Raw genomic sequence first — 23,049 nt, forward strand, 5'->3', positions numbered from 1 at the left:
GAACTTTGTGACACCTACTGGTCACTTTCTTTAGAATGAAAGGAGCCATTTTTGAGCAACCCTTGAGTTTGGCTGAGAAACCAATTACAAAACAATCTAATAGTTGCATTGTTTAGCCCACATTTGACCAGCTTGTTTGCAAGAATATCATGGGGGACCTTGTCAAAGGCCTTAGTAAAGCCAATATACTGCACATCCACACAGCGTTCCCTTCATCTAACAAGATTAGACTGGTTTAGGAAATTATGTTTAAATCATATTTAATTTTCGTCACTTCAGTGTATTAAAATAGAGATAACAAGCTATTTAAAATATCCTGGAATCAAGCATGGCTTGGGTGGTAAAGAACAACCTGCTACTATCATTGTTCCTAAAACTAAGCACTCACAGGTCACCATAATTTCCAAACTTGAAGCCATGCTCATCATAGTTATGTGTGACCACAAAGGCGATAAAGAAATGTTGCATGTAGATTCAAACTAACCCATCTTGTAGATGTTGATTTATTTATTAGCATAAATAAAGCACCCTCTAGTTGGAGTTATTTCTTACATCTTGAATGTTACAAGAAACACGAAGAGTCAATCTTATCTTGGCAAGCTGTATGCTATACAGTTTTGCATAAAACATCTGAAGTAATTAAAACAACCTGTTCCCATACATGGAGGCAAGCCTTCTTGAAGAAATGCCATCTAAGTAATACGCCTCATTTTCTAAAAGTAACACTTAATCCCCTCAAGGGAAAACATTGCATCTTAAAGCTGCTGTCACAGAATGCAAACTGCGATCCCACTTATGATCTACTTCACTTGAGAGGCAACAAGGTTATTTTAAGTGCCACTAAGAATGAGGTTGCTGTACACTGATAGCCCCTATTTCCTCCCAGAGAAACTGAAGTCAGAAAACCATTTGTATCGTAACTGGTGAAGTTGAAAAGGGTTGCAGGGGTGTTATTGTAGTCTGTTCTCTCACTGTTTTATGGATCCCAAATACTCCATCCTTGTTATTTATATGTTAGGAATCCTGAATTATTAAATCTTGTGATTCATGTTGTGAAGATGACATGCCATATTTATATGTAGAATGGTCTGTAGCAATAGCCTACCCAATATTTGCAAATGTCCCACAATACATGTGGGAAATTCCATTTTTGCCAAGGAGATACCATGCCATCCTACAGATCAAACAGGCTGGTGTACAGACAAATTATTGATGTAACTGAGCCAGTAGATGGAACTAGTCCTATTGGGCAAATTTTCAGCTAGAGGCTTAATTTTATTCCAAAGAGCTGGAGACAACGCTTCACTCCCTTCCTGGATGCAAATGGCTCATGAGGTCTCTGGATGGCCCATGAGGTCTCTTCCAACTCAATGATTCTATGATTATATAAGTGTTGTCTGGCTTCATTCTGCTCTCCGTGAAGTAGGATTTACTGAAGGGGACAGGGTAACATGGGAAAGTGTGATAGATTATATTAGGAACCTTGGTGGCCTGCATTAGACCTTGGTACCAACTGTTTTTCACCACCATCCTATAGTTTATGACTGTCTTGAGGGATGAAACATTTTATGATTTTCTAAAATAAGCTTTTATCTAGTTAGGAATTGAGATCCTTAACCATAATCACAAACACAATGAGAATGGGTTGGTTCTCTTTTTCATCTTGTAGTGAGAACTACAGGAGCAGAGCGTCCTATAAAAGATCTAAAATATTGGTTTTTAGAAGGGGCGAATTAAGTCTCCCTTTGCCCCTTCCAAGGACTCAGCTGTTTAAAATAGGCCTTTCCACCTACAGGGGGATAATAGTCTGTATTTAAAAAAAAGTAAAAATTACTTACGTGTGATAATATAATCCTGTGTGAGTGTCTCTGCTTGTCTCTCTTTTCTTTTTGTCTTTACAACACATAATTTTGCTCCCCTGGAAAATATTAAGAAAATAAAAAGAACCAGGTCAAAATAAGATTTTCCAGAAAACCATTAGAAAACCAATGTTTCAGTGTGATCCTCTGCACATTTACTTGCAAGCAAGTTTCTACTGTGTTCATGGGTAGTCCACGCTCTGGTTACATCCCGTATAGATTACTGCAACGCGCTCTACGTGGGGTTGCCTTTGAAGACGGCCCGGAAGCTCCAAATGGTCCAACATGCAGCAGCCGGGTTACTAACAGGAGCGGCGCTCAGGGAGCATACAACTCCCCTGCTGAACCAGCTCCACTGGCTGCCAGTTTGCTACCGGGCTCAATTCAAAGTGCTGGCTTTAGCCTATAAAGCCCTAAACGGTGCTGGGCCAGGTTATCTATCCGAACGCATCTCTTCTTACGAACCCTCCAGGAATTTGACATTTTCCGAGGAGGCCCTGCTCTCGATCCTGCCTGCTTCGCAAACATGTCTGGCGGGGACGAGAGACAGCGCCTTCTCTGTGGTGGCCCCTTGGGTGTGGAACTCCCTGCCTAGGGATATTAGATTAGCCCTTTCTCTCCTGACCTTTCGGAAAAGAGTAAAAACCTAGCTCTTTGAGCAAGCATTTGGAACCTCCGAATAAATAGACAAACTTGAATTGGAAAATGACCCAGGAACGGCCCAAGACGATAGAACAGATAAGGACTTGAATGAGAGGATATAGTTTTTAGTTTTTAATATTGTTATTATGCACTGTCTTATGTCTAATTGCACTATAATGGTTCTTTTTTGTTTATCAATGTATGTATTTTTATGGCATCAAATTGTGCCGATTCTGTACGCTGCTCTGAGTCGCCTTCGGGCTGATATGAGCGGGGTAGAAATAATGCAAATAAATAAATAAATAAATAAATAAATAAATATTAACCTCCTACAAATATGTGAAACACCATAAACTATCATGTGCGTGTTTTTAAGGAGCATAACATTACAGTGTAGGCTTCCGCAACATGCCTGCCACATATATGAAACTACAGTTCCCATCAGACCCGTGCCCATCTTGGCTCATTAAATCAGCCAGGGAGGGGCTGGTTGATTGGTTTGTACTGATTATCAACGCATCGTTGGAGCAAGGGATTTTTCCATCTAATTTGAAACAGGCTGTGGTTCGTCCACTCCTCAAAAAGGTTTCCCTTGACTCCATGGTGCTGAGCAATTACAGGCCAATCTCCAACCTCCCTTTTTTGGGTAAGGTGCTGGAGCGGGTGGTCGCCTCCCAGCTCCAGAGCTTCTTAGACGATACCAACTACCTAGATCGGTCACAGTCTGGTTTCAGGCCTGGTCATGGCACCGAGACAGCCTTGGTCGCCTTGGTGGATGACCTCCGCAGAGAGCTGGACAGGGGGAGTGTGACTCTACTGGTTCTCTTGGACATCTCAGCAGCTTTCGATACCATCGATCATGGTATCCTTCTGGGTCGTCTCTCTGGGATGGGCCTTGGGGGCACGGTTCTGTCGTGGCTCCGGTCCTTCCTGGAGGGACGAACCCAGATGGTGAAGCTGGGAGATGCCTGCTCGGACCCCTGGCCCTTGACCTGTGGGGTCCCGCAAGGCTCTATTCTGTCTCCCATGCTTTTCAACATCTACATGAAACCGCTGGGAGAGGTCATCCGGGGTTTTGGAGTTGGGTGCCATCTTTATGCGGATGACACACAACTCTACTACTCCTTTCCATCTAATTCCAAGGAGGCCTCTCGGGTGTTGGACGAGTGCCTGGCCGCTGTGTCGATCTGGATGAGGAGGAACAAGCTGAAGATCAATCCTGACAAGACAGAGGTCCTCCTGGTCGATCGTAAACCGGATCGGGGTATAGGGTGGCTACCTGTGTTGGACGGGGTTACACTCCCCCTGAAGCCACAGGTCCGCAGTTTGGGTGTCCTCCTGGATTCTTCGCTCACACTTGAGGCTCAGGTGTCGGCGGTATCCGGGAGGGCCTTTGCACAACTGAGACTTGTGCGCCAGCTGCGACCGTACCTCGCGAAGGCTGATCTGGCCGGGGTGGTCCATGCCTTGGTCACCTCTAGAATGGATTACTGCAATGCGCTCTACGTGGGGCTACCCTTGAAGACGGCTCGGAAACTTCAATTGGTCCAGCGGGCGGCAGCCAGGATGCTAACCGGGGCTCATTATCAAGAGAGGTCTACCCCTCTGTTTAAGGAGCTCCACTGGCTGCCATTTATCTTCCGAGCCCAATTCAAGGTGCAGGTGCTCACCTACAAAGCCCTGAACGGTTTGGGACCACCCTACCTGCGTGACCGCATCTCCATCTACGAACCCACACGCTCGCTACGGTCATCTGGGGAGGCCCTGCTCGTGATCCCACCCACGTCGCGAGCGCGCTTGGTGGGGACACGGGACAGGGCCTTCTCTGTGGCGGCCCCCCGACTCTGGAATGCCCTTCCAAAAGATCTTCGACAGGCCCCTACTTTAGCAGCTTTCAGAAAGAACCTAAAAACTTGGCTGTTCCGATGTGCCTTCTCAGATTAGGAATCCCCCATCCCAAGTCCTAGAAGCACTTTAGTACAATCAATATTACTGCACACCGCACTATTTTAATCCTACGTTCCTCCTGCCATTTCAGCACTTTTAACCCTGTACCCCATTGCGCCGGCCGGCCCAGTTTCAAAGTGTCTTGATGCATTGTCACTGTTGCTGTTATTTTGCTTAATTATTTTGATTTGCTTTGTTTATTGTTGTGTTATGTTTCTATTGTATTGTGTTCTGAGGCTTCGGCCTGTGTAAGCCGCATCGAGTCCTTCGGGAGATGCTAGCGGGGTACAAATAAAGTTAATAATAATAATAATAATAAATAATCATCTCAATCAGCAAACAAATGGAGATATTTACTGGGAAAGATGAGAGACATTGCCTAATAGACTCAAAGGACACAAAGTTTGTGAAGACTAATCTGGCCTATTTAAACCGTCACCCTGGGCTGCAATGTATAGGAATATGTTTTGCATTTCATATACAATGGCATTGAGGGAGAACAGCAAAGCACTGGAAAATTTGAATCAGTACCTACAATGAGTTATTCCAATTACAACTGACATAATTCAATGCCATGTTTAAGTAAACCAAGTTTAAAATGTGTGAATAAAAACTATACTAGTGTTTTTATATATGCTAGCAAAAGCTAGGCTAAAATAAACAAATATGTCACATTTCTCTGAATAGCAATGAGGATTCCTTGTGCGAAGACACATTTAATTTATTTTTGTCCTTGAAATCGTGAGACAACCAGGAGTACTGTAGTACAGTATTTTTCTTTCTTTCTATAAGCAAGCATGATGTGTTGGAGTAACCACATTTAAGGTTGAGCTTCAAAAGCAGCAACTGGGCAAAAAGAAACTCTTAAGTATTTTTGCAGTTGCCAGAAGCTGTGGCACAATGAGGTAACAGCAACTTCAAGCAACATAGCATAGGCCCTCTGTCCAGAATCAAATATGACATTAAAAATTTACACGAAAAGAGATGAAAGTAGTGAAGAGATCAACAGAACCAGCTGCTTGAATTTTCTCACTTTCACGATTACTCCCTTTTGATGTAAAGTTAATGAGAAAAGGGCTCAAACACACTGGAACAGACCAGAAATCTGCTTCTGTTTCTTTAACCTCTTCTTAAACATGAGTGAACACCACAGCTGCATACACAGATCATATCATGAAACTTTTATTATTGCAATAAATATGAGGAGCTATTTCAGAACATGTATGTTTTTGCACCCACTTGGTATTCTTCAATAGCCTATGGAAACCAACAGAGCGTGGCATGTAATGATACATTTTATAAAGCCACATTGGCTCCAAGGAGCCACAGTGGTGCGATGGGTTAGAACCCTTGTGCCGCTGAACTGCTGACAGTTGGCAGTTTGATCCACAAGACTGGGTGAACTCTCATTTGTCAGCTCCGGTTACTGCCAACCTAGCAGTTTGAAAACATATAATGTGAGTAGATAAATAGGTACTACTTCAGTGGGGAAAGGCAAAGAGACACTCCAAGCAATCTTGCCGGACACACAATCAGGAGATGACAACGTAGGCTCCTCGGTTTGAAAAATGGAGGAGAAGAACCAGAGATGAAGCATCGCTTCCAGAAACCGAAAATGAAAAGGAGAAGCCTCTGCCTTTGTTTGTGTTTGTGTGTCTCATTGTATATTATTGTAAAGGCATTGAATGTTTACCTATGTGTGTAAATGCTGTAATCTGCTCTGAGTCCCCTAGGGGAGAAGGGCAGAATATAAATAAAGTGTCTTATTATTATTACTATTAATATGAGAGACAAATAGGATATTTTTAAAAAAGTAAATTAATAAACGATTGTTTGTTAAGAAAGTAATGAGTGTTATGCCTACATGTGACATATTTGCTTTGGGTTTGCTATACTGCTTTGCCAATGGTTACTTCAAATGAGAGTTTCCTGCTATATCTCAAACATAACATTATGCTTTAACTCAGGTCACCAAACCATAATGTGAATTATGCACAGCTTGAAATTCAAGGTTACATCGTAATTTTCTATATAACTGGACATTTCTGTTCAGTGCATGATACAAGCACCAAAACCAATGGGAGATGGAAGAAGTGTGTTAGGAGAAGAGTACATAGACTGCAGTATCAAAGCTAATAAACCGTAACTGAATAAGAATCATTGCATCCAGGCAGGTGCAATGTGTCAGACACAGCTAGTGTTTTTTATTACTTTAACTAATGAAATCTCATTGACATAACTTGTGCAACATTTTAATGCAAATTCCAACTATTTCAATACAAAGTTTTAATGTGAAAGTTGGTTTCTTTGAAATACAAAAGTTATCACCTTTTTGGTGAAATGAATTTGTAAATGTAAAGGTCCAAGGTCTCATTTTTTAACATTTTAACTCAACATGAAGAAAGATGATTTGGACAAACCAAATTAAATACCTTTGACTCTTGAAAGGATCATAGTACACCTTAGCCAATCCATTCCCGGTGCCAACCATGATTTGATTCAACTTAGGATGCCAGAGACAACGGACAACACTCTGAAAAGTTAAATTCGCATTTGGTCAATCATTTTCAGTTTTTTATAAAACCACAGTACAGTGAGCCTAATGCCTCAGCTTTATGAAGTTGACTTTTATAAAAAGGCTTACTTATTGGTACCAATTGTTGTCAAGATCTTGCATCAGATACCACAATATATAACTTTATAATGATGGAGCTACATCAATGACATGATAAGCAAAACAATGCCAATCTTTATTTGATTTTTTTTAAAAACCAAAGGTTGTTTATGTACATACATACTTGTGAACATCTGATGTGTAGTTTACTAATAAACACATTCAATTATAATTCTCCCTAAAGAAATGAGAAAAATGTCCCTTAAGTGACATAAGGCTGACCTATAAGGTCAGTGTTTCTCAACCTGGGGGTCAGGACACCTGGGGGGAGGGGAAGGATGTCTACTTTACCCAAACCGCACTAGTGTTCACATTTGGGTATATTGAGTATTCATACCAAGTTTGGTCCATTTCCATCAATGTGTGTGTCCACAGTGCTCTTTGGATGTAGGTGAACTACAATTTCAAAACTCAAGGTCAATGGCCACCAAACCCTTTCAGTATTTTCTGTTGGTCATAGGAGTTCTGTGTGCCAATTTCAGCATTGGTGGAGTTCAGAATGCTCTTTGATTGTAGGTTGACTATAAATACCAGCAATTACTACAACTCTCAAATGACAAAATCCACCCCACTTCAACTCTTGTTGTTGTTCATTCGTTCAGTCGTCTCCGACTCTTCGTGACCTCATGGACCAGCCCACGCCAGAGCTCCCTGTCAGCTGTTACCGTGTATCTGGTATTTGTGCCAAATTTCATCCAATGAATGAAGTTCTCTGTTGGAGCCTGCCCAGGCGCAGAAACTCCATATGAATCATATGATTGATTGATTGATTGATTGATTGATACTCCATATGTATGCATTCACAGATTCCATGAAGAAAAAACTTAGTAGTATTCTTTAGGTCATAAAATTTAAAACCATTGTAACGTGAATAGCAATTAAAATTAAAGAACCACCACCACTGTCCCCCATGGTATCCCATCTTTCACTGAAAGAAAAGATGCCATTTGGAAATATAACTTGCATTACAAAACACGATCCTAGACAAAAAAAGGCTTTCATATTTAGGCAATTTCATTGTATATACATAAATGGCAAATATGATATCTTAACAAGGGAGCATAAAGTACAATTTTATTATAACAGGAGAGTATAACTTACATTTAATGTGACTTTGGGGACATAATGGATATATATTATATTATAAAAGGCCCATTCTGTGAACCAAAGGAATTCAGTAGGCATATCAAATGACCAATTTCTATATCTGGGGTGTTGTGTAGTTTCCGGGCTGAATGGCCGTGTTCTAGCAGTATTTTCTCCTGATGTTTCACCTGCATCTGTGGCTGCTATCTTCAAGAAATTGATGGTTAGAAGACAAGTGGGGAGCAATTAGCAAGCTAGATTTGTGTGTGTTGAGTGGGATCTACCCATTAGCCTGTGAGTAACCACAAAGATAACATAGTCAATTAGTGAGCGCGTAGACTATGCTATCTTCATGGTTACTCACAGGCTAATGGGTAGATCCCAGTCAACACATACAAATCCAATTTGCAAATTGCATGCTTCATACTTGTTTAACAGAAAATGGTTCTTTTCTCCCACCCTGGACATTCCACAAGTATATATATTCCACTTGATTCTCATGATTCTATGATTCTATGACTTGCCTTAGTACCATCAATTCCTCTGAAGATGCCAGCCACAGATGTAGGTGAAATATCATGTGAAAATGCTGCTAGAACACGGCCATACACCCTGGAAACCACACAACACCCTAGTGATTCTTGTCATGAAAGCCTTCGATAATATAATTTCTATACTATTTTGCCAAATATTCTCTTTCCCCAACCTTAAATTCATCCCCACTTTGATTATTAAACATGGTTCATTTGCTAACATGTAGTGGCTGTAAAATAAACCAATTTTAGCCACCATACAGAACAGTTAGAGAGTGGGTTACCTGTAATAATCTCTGGGAAAATATTGATGTGCACAATTGGGTCAATATGTGACCAGATTTTGTCGACTGTACGAAACTGATTTTGCAACTCTGTTCAAAATTGGGTTTTACAATTGGACAATCACACAACAGTTGGGAATGTTTTAGGGTATGGAATTCTGTTTTTGGCAGAGTATTCTTATAGATCAGTGGTCACATGTAAATGGACCTCCAGATGTTATCAGGCTGCAAGTCCTAGCAGTCCTAGTCAGCAAAGCTAGCGTTGAGGAATGGCGTCCTAATCCAGCAAGACATGGAAGCCCTACACAAAGAAAATCTCTTCTAGCATCTCTGGCTTTGAGGTCTGGAGGAAGCGTTGTCTCTTCAGAATCATTATGCTTTGGCACTGTGCTTCTGAAGCAAGGTACTTTTCCCCAACCCCAACACTAAGTGAAAAGCAATGGCTATTGCTACAGATGTGCTGCACTCCCATGCTTACCGAAGCTTGTCACATTTGGTGAAGTATTTGCCATATCAAGCAGTGAAACAAATAGCCGCCTATGTCTAAATTTAAAAGCCAGTGTGATTCAGAGGTTTGACCTCAAATCATGCAAAAAGCAACCAATATGTGAAAACACATGAAAATACCCACAACTCTATCCCTATAAGCATCTGGAATGCCATACTGCCACCAACAACCTCAGTTTTACTCTACAGTTCTTTGCAGGTGCCCTTTTCTAACACCGTTTTGAGAGGGACTGCCAAGTAAAAGAAGATACATAGACTTACTGTGGGGGTGCTGCCCCCAGGGGTGTCCCCACGTCCTGGCAATTGCCCACACTAGTAAAATTATTGCTTCTGTTTTTCTATAGCTGTTCTTAAAAGTACATTTGCAATTTACTATCATCTGGGTTTCAAATTTGCAAGGCTTCTGACTGAAAGGGTGGAATACACACACACACACACACACACACACACATATATAGAGAGAGAGGAACACCCATAAAGGAAAACTGTCCCTTTTCTTTTGTTTTATGAAAAGTTTATGAATTTTGATGTATGAATAGTTTCTTTCTGGATTAACCATGATGAGTAAGAATTACTTTGAGGCAACCAGCATTTTCTACATCTCCCTTAACCTTCATCCACTGTGAGCTGAAGGTTCAAGATGCCATAAAAGTTAAAAACATGGGAGTTTTGTATAACCAGTGCACTTATGTTTTTGAGATAAATAAAGAAATGATTGCCATACTAATAGAAACAAACAGGAGCTGGTTGGAAACCTCGTTAGTTCTTTGTGTTACAGACTCTAGACGGCTATAATCCTGCTTGAATTTGAACCACACTAAACTACAGCTTGTTAGAAAGAGCTGAATGCTTTTCGTTCTCTGAACTTTTTAAGTTTTGCAATGATGCTGTAAATGATGCAGCTGATGCTTGCATTTCAATTGCACCCAAGAGACAAATGAGTTGAGTCAGAGTTGTAAGCACTGTAATTAAAAACAAGTTACAGAATCTAAGACGCATCTGCAATCAGCTTCCACTTCTTCAACTGAAGTAAAATTAACAGAGGGAGGCAAATAGATTTATAGTGTTTTGCATAAACTATCAGAAAATATTGTGTTAACCTCTAGCCCTACCTGCTAGCTTATGAATTCTAGGACTCCGAAAAGTAAACTTGTAAAGAATTCTTTATATGTGGGCACACAAAATAAAGCTTTTGTTCTATTTCAAGACATGCTATTATAATAATTCAATCACTATCTGTAAATTACAACAGATTGTGTTGGAAGTGATTAAAACAGTAGTTTTCAATAGCTCAAAGAAATATTTCTTGCTATTTTCTGTTATGGTATATGAAAGGCTGTTGTCTTTCAGACACATATGCATTGATGATTTCCAAAAGTAATATCTAATTATATAAAACAACATGAAATAGATGAATAAGAGTGCTTCTAGATGTGACAGAGGCAAAAAGAGGAGGGAGTGAAGGAAGGAAGAACTATTGACGAGAGTTTAGGACTCTCACAACGGTGAGGTTCCATCATGTCAATAGCACTAATCCAGGTTAACTGCATGATAAAGAAAGTCACTTACAAAACTCTTCATTTTAAAGCAGGTTTAAGATTAATGGACTCCCACTTAACTATGGAGGTGTGCTAGAGCAAGCCCAAAGTCTTTGCCAATTAGTTATAAGTTTATAGAACAAGTCTAATATGACCTTTTATTGGACTGACTGTCCTTTAACGTACTGGGTATTTTATACTTTCTTTTTGCATCTCCAAAAGGAATATTTCTGTTCTTTACTGTTTTGTTCCATGTAAAAAAAAAACTATACCTTGAATTCTATTGGCAAGTCTTAACTTTTTGTTAATTCTATTAACACAGGCCTTGTTTTCATAGAAAGAAGGGGAAAAATAATCACAGAGTTGGAAGAGATCACATGGGCCATCTAGTCGAATCCCCTGCCATACAGGAAAACACATTTAAAGTATCTCCGACAAATAGCCACCCAGCCTTTGTTTAAAAGTCTCCAAATAAGTAGCTTCCATCACACTTTGAGGCAGTGAGTTCCACTGTTGAACTGTTCTTATAGTCAGGAAGTTCTTCCTAATGTTAAAGTGGAATCCCCTTTCTTGTAATTTGAACCCATTGCTCAGAGTCCTGGTTTCTAGGGCAGCAGAAAACAAGTCTGCTCCCTCTTCCTTATGACATCCTTTCAAATATTTATACATAGCTGTCGTGTATCCTTTCAACCTTGTCTTCTGCAGGCTAAACACACCCAGCTCTTTAAGATGCTCCTCACAGGGCATGGTCTCCAGACCTTTTATCATTTCAGTCTCCTCCTCTGGGCACCTTCCAGTTAGTCAATACCTCTTTTAAACTGTGGTTTCCAGAACTGGACACAGTATTCCGGTGAGATCTGACCAAAGCAGAATAGAGAGGTACAATGACTTCCCTTGATGCAGATAGTATACTCCTTTTGATGAAGCCCAAAATCCAAAGATGTCGAAGTGCAGTATGACTTCAGGTCAGTCTTCAATGTGCAAGCACAATCACAAGAGATTATGGAAAATAAAGGTTAAAACCCCAAGAGACAAAGATTATCTTGCATTCTGTTGTATTGGTCAATTGAGAAGACTTTCTCTGCTGCCTGTTACCATGGAGAGCTAATACAATCAAATTAAAGAATATTGGATTAAAGAAGAGTTGGATATATAACCTGACCTGTTATACAATAGATTCTTATTTCTATTCCTCTGATACACGCAAATGTCACTGAACCCGAAGTTTCTCCCCTTTCTACTTTTCTGGTAGCAATTCAGCAGCAAAAAAATGAAGCATTACTTAAAGCAAAATCTGGTCTAGATTGTGTATGGATATGTGCCTGCAAGTCACCTGTGATTTACGGCAACCCCATGAATTTTACAAGCGATTTGCAAATTCTTTCCTCTGAAATATAGTCTATAGCATCTGCTATTTGTGGATGGTCTCCCATGCAAGTATTAACCAAAATTGACCCTGCTTAGCTTCCAAGATCAGGCAAGATCAGGTTCCTTTAGAGTATATTTAGGCAGGCTTGGGCTAGATTAGTTATGGCAAAAATATAGCTAAAATTTGGAAGAGGACAATCTGTTGAATTCCAGCAATGAAAAGTAAATTGAGAACTCACTGAACTTATAAACCCGACTATTACTCACAGTCTTACATGTAGAACCTGGAGTTGTCAACTTCTTAAAGGAGTTTTAAAGGATTGTCTGGCTTTTAACTGATTAATGTTTTAAAAATGTGTCTACTCACATTTGGATGAAATCTGTACTAAATACAACCCACCCCTCAAAATAGCAGTGATGTCATAGGATAGCCATATTTGCCATAGGCTGTGAGCCAAGAAACAAATGCTTGAGGCTTTTTTTCAGCCGCAGTAGTTCAGGTTCTGGAAGAAGCATGTTTGTTCTACTTGCCTCTTTTCTATTACAGATGGCCTTAAAATGTAAGTGTGATAGAAAGGGATTATGATATTTCCCTTTCAGTCTTCCATCCTCCTGTCAGTATCTGCTTAAATATTCCAGTGGTGAAAGAGAATAAAGATGAAGACAGGACCGAAAGGAGAATGATGAAAACTTTGAGTAGGGAAGATATATAACAAGTTTTGTTGGTTAAAAAAATAGCACAGCCTTATTTCTACATCAATTGGGTAAAGGCCTGAAACTATCTAGAACATGTTTAGGCTTGCACAAATTAGCCCATCAGCAGCAAGAGACCCTGGACTTCCAGCAAGGTTGTCCAAAAACAGACAGGATCTTTTCACCCTAAGGCAAACAAATCCCTTCAGCATCATTAAAAGAGTTCTGTGAGTTATCAGGCTCTCAGTCTGAAGGACAATTAGATAAGGTGCTATTGTAATCTATGAGCAGTCTTTTTTTTTTTTTTGCCTAGATGTCATATTGCTTTCTTTCAAATTGATGAGATAAATGGAAATAACTCAGTATCAGAAGCACAAGCTTTGCTTGCAAAATGTTCCCTAAACATGGATTTGTCCATTTGAAGGAGATGATGGGAAAGATATCTCTGTGTCTGAGCTGGAGAGTTATCTGCAAGTCCGTTTAGCCAATTATAAGAATGGAAAAAGAAATCTATTTGGTTCACATTTTAACATGAGCCAACTTTATTTGTACCCAAATGCAATACTTTCTGTTATTCTGGATGATGATTTTCTACGAAAATGTAGACACTAGGGAAAACGGCATATGAAAATGTATATGTTAGAGAACATTGCAAAAAAAAGATATATATTAGGGGAATTAGTTTGCAAGAACATTTATGTTAGGGAACATTGTGTACAATGTTTAGACATGTTCTTGTGGGCTTCTTGCAAAAGATATGGCAAAAAGATACAGAAATAGTGTACAACAGAACTGTGCTTCAAAAATATCCTGTGAAAACTGTAAAAAGTGAATCAGTCCACCTCTATATAGTATTGGGCTAGTTTGGAGGATTAAATAGTCTGTAGCTTTCTATATGCCTCATAAGTAAAGCTGAAAATGGTTACTGTCTCAGTAAAGCAGAGGATTCAATGTAACTCCATCATCAGGAGATCATACATATGAAATGGTTCCACAAAGAAGATTCTTTGGACCACTTAATTTTTTCCAATTCATATATTGGAAGACACTTGTATAGTACCACATGTGGTGGCATACTACTTTGCCAATGTGTGATATAAGGCTTGCTTATGAGTATCTGTACATTAAATCCAGATCCCCAAATAGACAGTGGCAACATTTTACAATGAATCTGCTGATCCAAATTTGTTGCTGTTGTCTTCCTTCAATCACTTCCAATATATGGTGACCCAAAAGTGACCTAACATGCAGTTTTCTTGGCAAGATGTGTATGAGGTTGCCTTTGCCTTCCTCTGAGGATGTGTAAGTGCAATGTGCCCAAGATCACCCTATGGGTTTCCAAAACTGAGTAGGGGATTGAGGCCTGGTCTTCAGCGTTATAGTCTAACGCTCAAACTACACCGTGCTTGCTTTCTGAGAGAGTTACATTTTGTTTATTACAGATCAGATAAACTATCAAAGATCTGAGTTTGCAAGATTGCAGCAGAACATATCAGTTCATCGTCTCTGTAGATGGTTCAAGCTTTGCAGTTTGCTTTCATGTCAAGTGAAATAAAGTGAACTGCCCAGATATTTGTTTTGTGTTTGCAGTTAATCAGGGCTATGGCAACTTTAACTCCCCAGCTCGCTGACAGAGGAACTGATTAATCAAGAGATGTCATGTGTCTAGATTATAATTTATGAATACAGTGAATTAATGTTTCACTTGCTATTCAGCCTTGTGGTCATCACATATTTGCAAACAAAATCTAGATTAATGCTATTTCCTATCAACTCCTGATGGTTTCTTGGTCTTACTTCCATTATTAATTAGGAGCAACAGGGGGGAATGAAAGTCCAAAAAATGTGTAGGACATCTCCAGATGTTTTGGCATAAAATGCATATTAGCCTCACCCAGCATGGTCAATGATGAAACATGTGGAAACCATTATCCAAAACATTAAATTTTCCTAAGCCCTGATGGCAACATGGGAAATTTGGGTGATAAGAGGAAAGTCAACTTTTCTAGTTTGGAATTGTAGAAGTTAGGACATCCAGTATCATCTGACCTTCAAAAATTGCATACCAAAAAGCTATGTCTTACAACATGTTCTCTCATAATACGTTTGTCAATCAAGATATGAAGTTGCACTCTTTAGATTGCATCCAGTGAACATTCCCAAAATTTCTATGTAATTTACCAGAAAGAAACTGCATTTGCAAGGCCTTTTCTTCTTCCCCAACATGAGGAAATTATTTCATATAAGAACTTTCCTCAAATGTATTTGATAATAACTGCAGAGTATGGTACCACATGCATAGGGAACATTGTAAGAACAAGCATGGAACAAACTAGGAATAAAGTCAGGCAAATCTTCCAAAACTGATCCAGCTACACTGTTTTAATTCCTTTGCAAAAACTATTGAACTACTTCCTCAGAGCATCATGAGTCACATGGAAGTCAAATTCAACCAAGAAAGGAATGGAAAATAACAAGTAAAGATGAAAACTGCATTTTCAGCATAGATGCAGCAGGCTAAGACAATGCTTTGGAAGGCTCTACATTTTGTGGCATTAGACTAAAAAAAAATTCTTATCCACTGGGGTTTTGGCCCCAGGACCCACTGGGAATAACAAAAACTGTGGATGTTTAATACTATTATACACAACCACATAGAAAATTGTGTCCCTTATGGCAATATAAATGTTTGTTTTTTTTGGATATTTAAAAACAAACAAACAAACATTTTCAAGCCATGGATGGTTGAATCAGTGAGTGCAAAATCCATGGATAGAGAGGACTGACTATATCCATGACAGGAACAATCCAAAGTACTCCTTAATAAAAACACTACCATCCAAGCTGCAACTGCTGAACAAAATAAAGATAAATGAAACCTTCCAAAGAAAGACAGAACGCTTCTGCCTGGATGAACCAGTTGAGAGAGGAAATCTTTGGCCTCAGCACCATCTTGAATTCTTTGAGGCTTACCTGTATATGTTTCTACAGAAGCCAAGGATTTTATTACCTTTGACCATACCACTTATCAAAAATAAGCTATTGTCCTGTCTTTGATAGGCCCAGTGCTTAAAAAAAACAAACCAAAACATTAGCACTAGTTTGATATTTTAAAATGTCTAGTTGAGGACTCTGACACAGATCAGAAAGATGTAAACCTCTTAGTAAGAACTGAGGCTAAGAAAACATACTGGCTTTACACACTTGCTTTGCAAGTGCCAATTTTGCTTTCTGCTTCACTGGTGGAGAGGCTCTATGGTGGAGTCTGTTTGAAGAGCACTGTTCTAATTTGCTGCACTTGGCTGCCCACACTGTGAGATAAGCAGCCTGTCAGCGCCAAAAACTCTGAATGGGTAAAGAGATAGTTTGACAGCGATGGTCAGGCCCTGTGCTGACATTCTTTTTAAAGAAAAAAAAACAGTGACGAGGCCAAGAGTGAAGATACACAAAAGCTGATCTCTTTTTTGGCTAACCAGGAGGACCCCCAATTTCCTCTTTTTCAACTAATTTTACAGACAGGAATCGAAAAAAATTCTCTCTCTCTGTGTGTATAAACATCCTAAGTGTGTACCTGAGAGGCTGATACTTCTGCTGCATGAATACTGATTTCCCTTTCTTGTGCTTCAGAGAGTTCCATAACCTTCAAGAATAGTTTTCCTAGAAGTGAAGGAATCTCCACTGGGAATGAATAAAGCCAGAACAATGTGTCCACACACCACATAATGCACACTTTAATAATGCTCAGAGAAATTACAGCGTCTACATAACCGAAGGTAATTTTTCCACTCTGCTATTTAACCCAGCAGTGACAGAACAAGGAAAATGTTTTTGTTTAAATCCTTTTAAAAAGTCCTTCCATTTCAAAGTAATTTTTATCTTATAGCAAATCCATTCAGTACTTATCTGTAACATAATGTGATGCTTTAATGTTATAAATGTTTAGTTCCAGATGCTTCTGAACAGGGGAAATTACAAATGAAACATGAGAAATAAAACATTTCATTTAAAAAGATAATAAATGCTGTATAAGATTTCGCTCTAATAATATTTTATGTGCTAAATTGACATAGGAGTGAAGGCAGTGTACCATGCCAGCTGGAAAGGTTAGTTCAAAAGTATGAAAGTGACATTTAGGTCCCTACATCTCAGTTCAGCCCACTGCTTTCACCATGTGTCATTAAACATGTTGTTGTTGTTCATTCGTTCAGTCGTTTCTGACTCTTCGTGACTTCATGGACCAGTCCACGCCAGAGCTCATCACCACCCCCAGCTCCTTCAAGGATACCATCCATCCCTCTTGTCCTTGGTCAGCCCCTCTTCCTTTTTCCTTCCATTTTCCCCAGCATCATTGTCTTCTCTAAGCTTTCCTTTCTTCTCATGATGTGGCCAAAGTACTTCATCTTGGCCTCTATTCTTTTTCCCTCCAATGAGCAGTCAGGCTTTATTTCTTGAAGTATGGACTGGTTGGATCTTCTCGCTGTCCAAGGCACTCTCAGAACTTTCCTATTTCCATCTAAAAGACTGGTCTGCTTTACAGGATTGTGGTGAGAACGAAATGAGTCTACTTATATTGTTTAAACATCTTCATAGATCAATACTATACATTGACAAGAAAAAAAATCCTGCTTTGACTGCTTGAAATTTCTCTCTATATTTAAGTCACTAGTTGAGACCAGGCCCTTTCTTCAGTCAATCAGTTCATTGCTTCTTCTCTGAGTGCTAGTAGTTGTTCTTTGCTAGACACCAACAGGAATTTATTCTTTTTCTGATTATTATAGTCCCTTTTATAGCTCTTAGCTAAATTAGAATTCCTTCTGCCAATTCAATGGGAATTTTCTGGCCTTTCTATTGGGTCATGATCACATGTGTTGGTAACGGTAAGTCAGAAATGACTTGAAAGCACACACCAACAAATAAATAAATGGGTAGACCAAATAAAAGCCAGATTTTATATTAGCAACTATGAACAAGGTGGTCTGTCTAATCAGTCCTAAGAGCTCAGAAGAGCATTTTTTATGTATCCTGCCAGAATACTTTTTAATGTATAATTCAAGCTAACCGTTCCTGGAGTGATTAAACTGTCCTGCTTCTAGAATTGACAATTGTTTAAATAGAAAAACCCCATGCTTTTAAAAGAACATTCAGTATAACTAACAACACTTTACCGTAATTCATGTTATTAACATTTTAATATTACTGTTATTTGTTCTGGAAATGCACACACCAATTCTTCTACCAATTAATACTGACATACAAAACATTGGGATTGTAAAGTCATTTATTTTAATAGGTTTATTGTAAAATACTTGTAATACTGGAAAAGTATACAGCCACTCTGTTCTCAAAATGCATGACTAGCCTACCAAGAAGAATAGGAATGTCTATTGTTACCCTCTGGAAAATACACACTGTCTGCACATTAAAATATTATGTTAAAGGTTTGCCTAAAAGTAGACAAACCAAATAACTCAAGTGTGAAGTGCCTTTGGAGCTCATCCTATGAAATTAGCCAACTACAATAAATAATATGGGAGTTGAAAAGTTATCTACAGCACTATGAACATACTGTCACCAAATTTAAAATGTTCAAAAAAGGCTAGGAAGAAACATTAAATAGTTTTCTTTGGAAAGTTGACTACAGAACTAAAGTGAAGCGTACCATTTGTTGGACTAGAAAAGATTAGAAAAAAACATACTGCATTCACAATATTCATGTATAAGCTGACTCCATATATAAATGAAGGCCAGGTATTGAAGACAAAATTATGTATTTTAATATGATCCATTAATAAGTCAAGGGTCATTTCATAGAGAGGGGAAATCATTAATGCTCCTCCAAGTGCTGCCATTTCCCTATCCAGGTCTTCAAAAAGGCCAGAAGTGGCACCATGGAAGAGAGAGCAGAGGGGGGTCAGTGCTTCTTTTAGTTTCTTCCAGGATGGATTAAAATCTGGCTTTTAACCATTCTACTCAGATAAGGGAATTAATTCTTTTTTGATAAGATTTAAGATAATATTCGTATCAAATCATTGATAATGTGGCCCAGGTTTTTGGAGGGGTTGAATATTTGACTGGAATTTCTGGGCATATACATGAGTATATAGGGTAGACGATTCTGTGTGTAAAACATTTCAACTACATAATGCAAGACTGACACATTTTATACTACAGTTCTTTATAAGTGCAGTATGTTTTGGATAAGGGGCATTCTACCTGCTTGAACAATTATGATTTTCCATATAGACCAGTGGTTCTCAACCTGGGGTCCCCAGATGTTTTTGGCCTTCAACTCCCAGAAATCCTAACAGCTGGTAAACTGGCTGGAATTTCTGGGAGTTGTAGGCCAAAACATCTGGGGACCCCAGGTTGAGAACCACTGATATAGTCCATAATAAGAGTGAATGATAAGTAGACTGCTGTGAGAAACAGAGCTGATTCAGATATAGTGCCATAGCTGGTGCTCTATGAAGCTGAAAAACCTTGTATATTGATATATAAGTCTAGAAATTATAGTTAAAAAGTTAACCCAAGAAAACCTGGATTGACTTATCCATGGGTCAATTTTGTCAGAATTAATTTAGATATGTATGCAAACCTTCTGATGTGCCCCCCTCCCCAAAAAACTCTGACAAATTTGAATACTGCATCGTAATTCTTATCAGAAAAGAAGACACCCTCTTCTCCGAGTACAATGGTGAAAAGCAAGAGCCCAGTTTTTCCTAGGAGAAACTATAAGAAGTGCCAATCACCTCTACCCTCAATGGCATGGCACTGCTTCTGGCATTTGTGAATGCCTAGATGAAGAAATAATGGTGGTGAGAGCCTCTGGCAGCTGGCTCCAAGAGACAGCACTGGGACTTTCCACTCCCTATGGAATCAACTAAATTTTGCTTCCAAAATCACTCCTAGATTTATATATGAAGCCGGTTGATACAAGAGTCTATCAAGTACTTTCTTCTGCAAACTTTTAATGGAGATGTGGACCTCAGGTTCTTTGTTGCATACACTCTATTCTGGTATAAATACGTTTTAAAGCAATTATTGCAAGTTAGTTTGTTCTCCCAGTTATTGTTTTTATCCTGGCTTTAATATTTCTGCATGGGTTTTTATTATAATATAAATTATCTCAACTGTGAGGCTGAGTGCTGGGATATAATAGTATCTTTCTATCAGAACACTGTATTAAAAATTACAATGACAATCACATGATCAGGTAATGGTGCATGCTATGCAGACATCTCTAGGTAGAACTGTGAATGACTCCCGTATGAAAACCTCATGAGGAATTCCCTGTCAGGGTAGGGTAGATATTTGCAACTACGAAGAGTTAAGGAGTTACATTAGTACCCCAGGGACCTCGGAGGACCATCCATCCTACCCCCTGGATCAGTGGTAATTTATGAGAAATGATTAACTGCAAAAAGCTTTCTTCCAGTTTTCTTTCTGTTTTTAAGATAGGCATCTCCTGGGCTATAATAGCTGGTTGACAGAAAAAGCAAAACAGAGTGGAAAAAAGTATACTGAGAAAAAAAAGACTACGGATTAGGGGCTTCAGAGGCAGCCTACACTATAAAGTGCAGCAAAGTAGACAATACCAACCCAGACACACCATGTCTATGATCCTAGCATTTCTTAAAATTTCTCAGTGTGTGCATGTGCACATGTGCTTTCAAGTTGCTTGTCAACTGAAGGTGACCCAATGAATTCCACAAGGTTTGTCTAAACAAGGAATATTCAGAGGTAGCTTGCCAATTCCTTCTTCTAACCAGAGCTGATCCTGATTAGCTTCCACAATAAAATAGGATCTGATGCCTTTAGCACAGGCATGGGCAAACTTGGGCCTTCCGTTGTGTTTTGGGCTTCAACTCCCACAGTTCCTAACAGCCTATTAGCTGTTAGGAACTGTGGGAGCTGAAGCCCAAAACATCTGGAGGGCCCAGGTTTGCACATGCCTGCTTTAGGGTATTGAGGCTCCAGCAGGGTACTGCAATTTTGAACCATAGCAGTGCACTGATGATGGGGGGCAAATTACAGAGAGAGCTGGTTCCTTCAAAGGATCCAAGCACTATACACCAGCACTGTAATCGCAAGGTAATATGAACTGGTTCGCCAGTTCAGTATGGACTGCACTGGCGAAATGCCTTCTGGATAAGCATGTAAGTACTCAAGTTAACCCATATAGAAAAACAAAAGATCTGGAATAATAATGTACACTCCCATAAAAGTCTTCAAGGAAAAGAGGTGAACAAAGTCTTGCTTGGTATGACAGAAAGGAATGCTAGACACCACTTTGGTCAAGCATTTAAAAGTAGCCATTAAGTTTCCATTAAATACCAGGTTCATTTACAGGCCAAAATCTACTGGCTATTTACCAAGCAGTTTTAAAGATTAGGTTTACAGCCCCTAAGCATTTAAAAATTATCTATAATGTCTGGATTCCCCCCATCCCCGTTGTCTAGCAAAGTAAAACTGAACAGCTGTAAAAATTGTATTTCCCATATCGTCTAAATTTGATACAGAAGTATTCAGTTGCATTCCATTTTATGTGTTGAACCCATAAGGTTTATCATTTAACTTAACAAGCCTTGTTATTCTGCTCATAGATTAAATATGATTCATGAATGATCTTCTGCCCTTTCTTCAACAATTTGTTCTACATCTAAATTCTACCTAAGCTAGTATAATTACTTTTGTAATTATGTAATGAGTATGTTATATGGAATGGGTATACAAAGCCACCTTTCCCTGAATAAACCTTCAGTCCTTCCTGAAATATAGATAGTTTAACATGTAAGATTAAACTATGCAAGGGAGAGTCACATTACATTTCAAATGACAATCAAAATATCTTTAATATCTAAAAACAACTTGGCCTTGAATAAATTTAGTTATGAATGATGTAGTGGTTTGAGGGCTGGACTATGACTCTGGAAACCAGGGTTCAAATCCTTTCTCAGCTATGAAAACCCACTGGGTGTCCTTGGACAACACACTCTTTTTCAGTCACAGAGGAAGACCGAGGCAAAGGCCTTCTGAAAAATCTTGATAAAAACCATGATAATCGCCATAACTCAAATAACTTGAAGGCACACAAGAACAACAACAACAACAAAAACAACAACACAGGCTCTATACAAAAATATAGCATAAATCATTCTTGCAAATATAAATAAGCAATCCGTTATTTTATACTGCAGTATGAAACAAACTGAATAACAAAGAGCTGCAAGGTTAAATACTGATTTGAGAAACTGTACTCTAATATATACTCTCACTAAATAGTTTGTTTTTACTAAGCAAATCAAAACAAAGCAGCAGCACAACAATGGGGGGAATAAAACCACTTTATAATTGGGATTCTAAGAGAAATCAGTAAATAACACTGAAAAATTGTCTTAAACTGCAATCCTATGGATACTGGAGAATTAATCCCAATCAACTTGAAGTGATTTCCTTGGAGGAAACAGCCACAAAATTATGCTCTAAATAAATGACTGAAAAAATATATTCACCACAAAAACAAAATCCAATCAAGTAAAAGTATTACAAGGGGAAGTTTTGCCAGGAAACCCAGGCTTAACAGGTCAAACTCCAAAGGACTCGAAGGGAGAAACAGTGGTTTGTGATGCTGGGTGTGTGTGTGTGTGTGTGTGTGTACACACACACAAATACACATATACATACATATACAAACATATACATAACTTTATTTATAACATATATATAACTTTCCTAGATTCTAGACTTCACACTATTTGTTGAACCAAAGATGACCTCATTTGTCCGACAGAATCAAGTGTTATTAACTTCTTTCTTTCTCAGACCTAAGGTACCATCCTGAAAATTCAGCCAGCTACCAATTCAGTTACCATCCCGAAATTCAGCCAGCAGAAACAGATTGAGGTTCAGCTGAAATGC

At 39.0% G+C, this 23,049-nt stretch overlaps 1 protein-coding gene across 1 annotated transcript in view; it reads right to left on the reverse strand.

The window, feature by feature from the left end:
• WDR70 (WD repeat domain 70) overlaps positions 1-23,049 on the reverse strand; it is a 130,287-nt gene that overhangs the window by 12,212 nt on the left and 95,026 nt on the right. The window contains exons 14-15 of the mRNA XM_060761407.2: positions 6,881-6,981; positions 1,839-1,918 (exon numbers count right to left, since the gene is read on the reverse strand). Coding sequence (XP_060617390.2) covers positions 1,839-1,918; positions 6,881-6,981 — 181 coding nt within the window. The remainder of the gene's footprint in view (positions 1-1,838; positions 1,919-6,880; positions 6,982-23,049) is intronic.

The sequence above is a fragment of the Anolis sagrei genome, chromosome 2 (genome assembly GCF_037176765.1).
Source record: "Anolis sagrei isolate rAnoSag1 chromosome 2, rAnoSag1.mat, whole genome shotgun sequence".
Lineage (NCBI taxonomy): Eukaryota > Metazoa > Chordata > Lepidosauria > Squamata > Dactyloidae > Anolis > Anolis sagrei.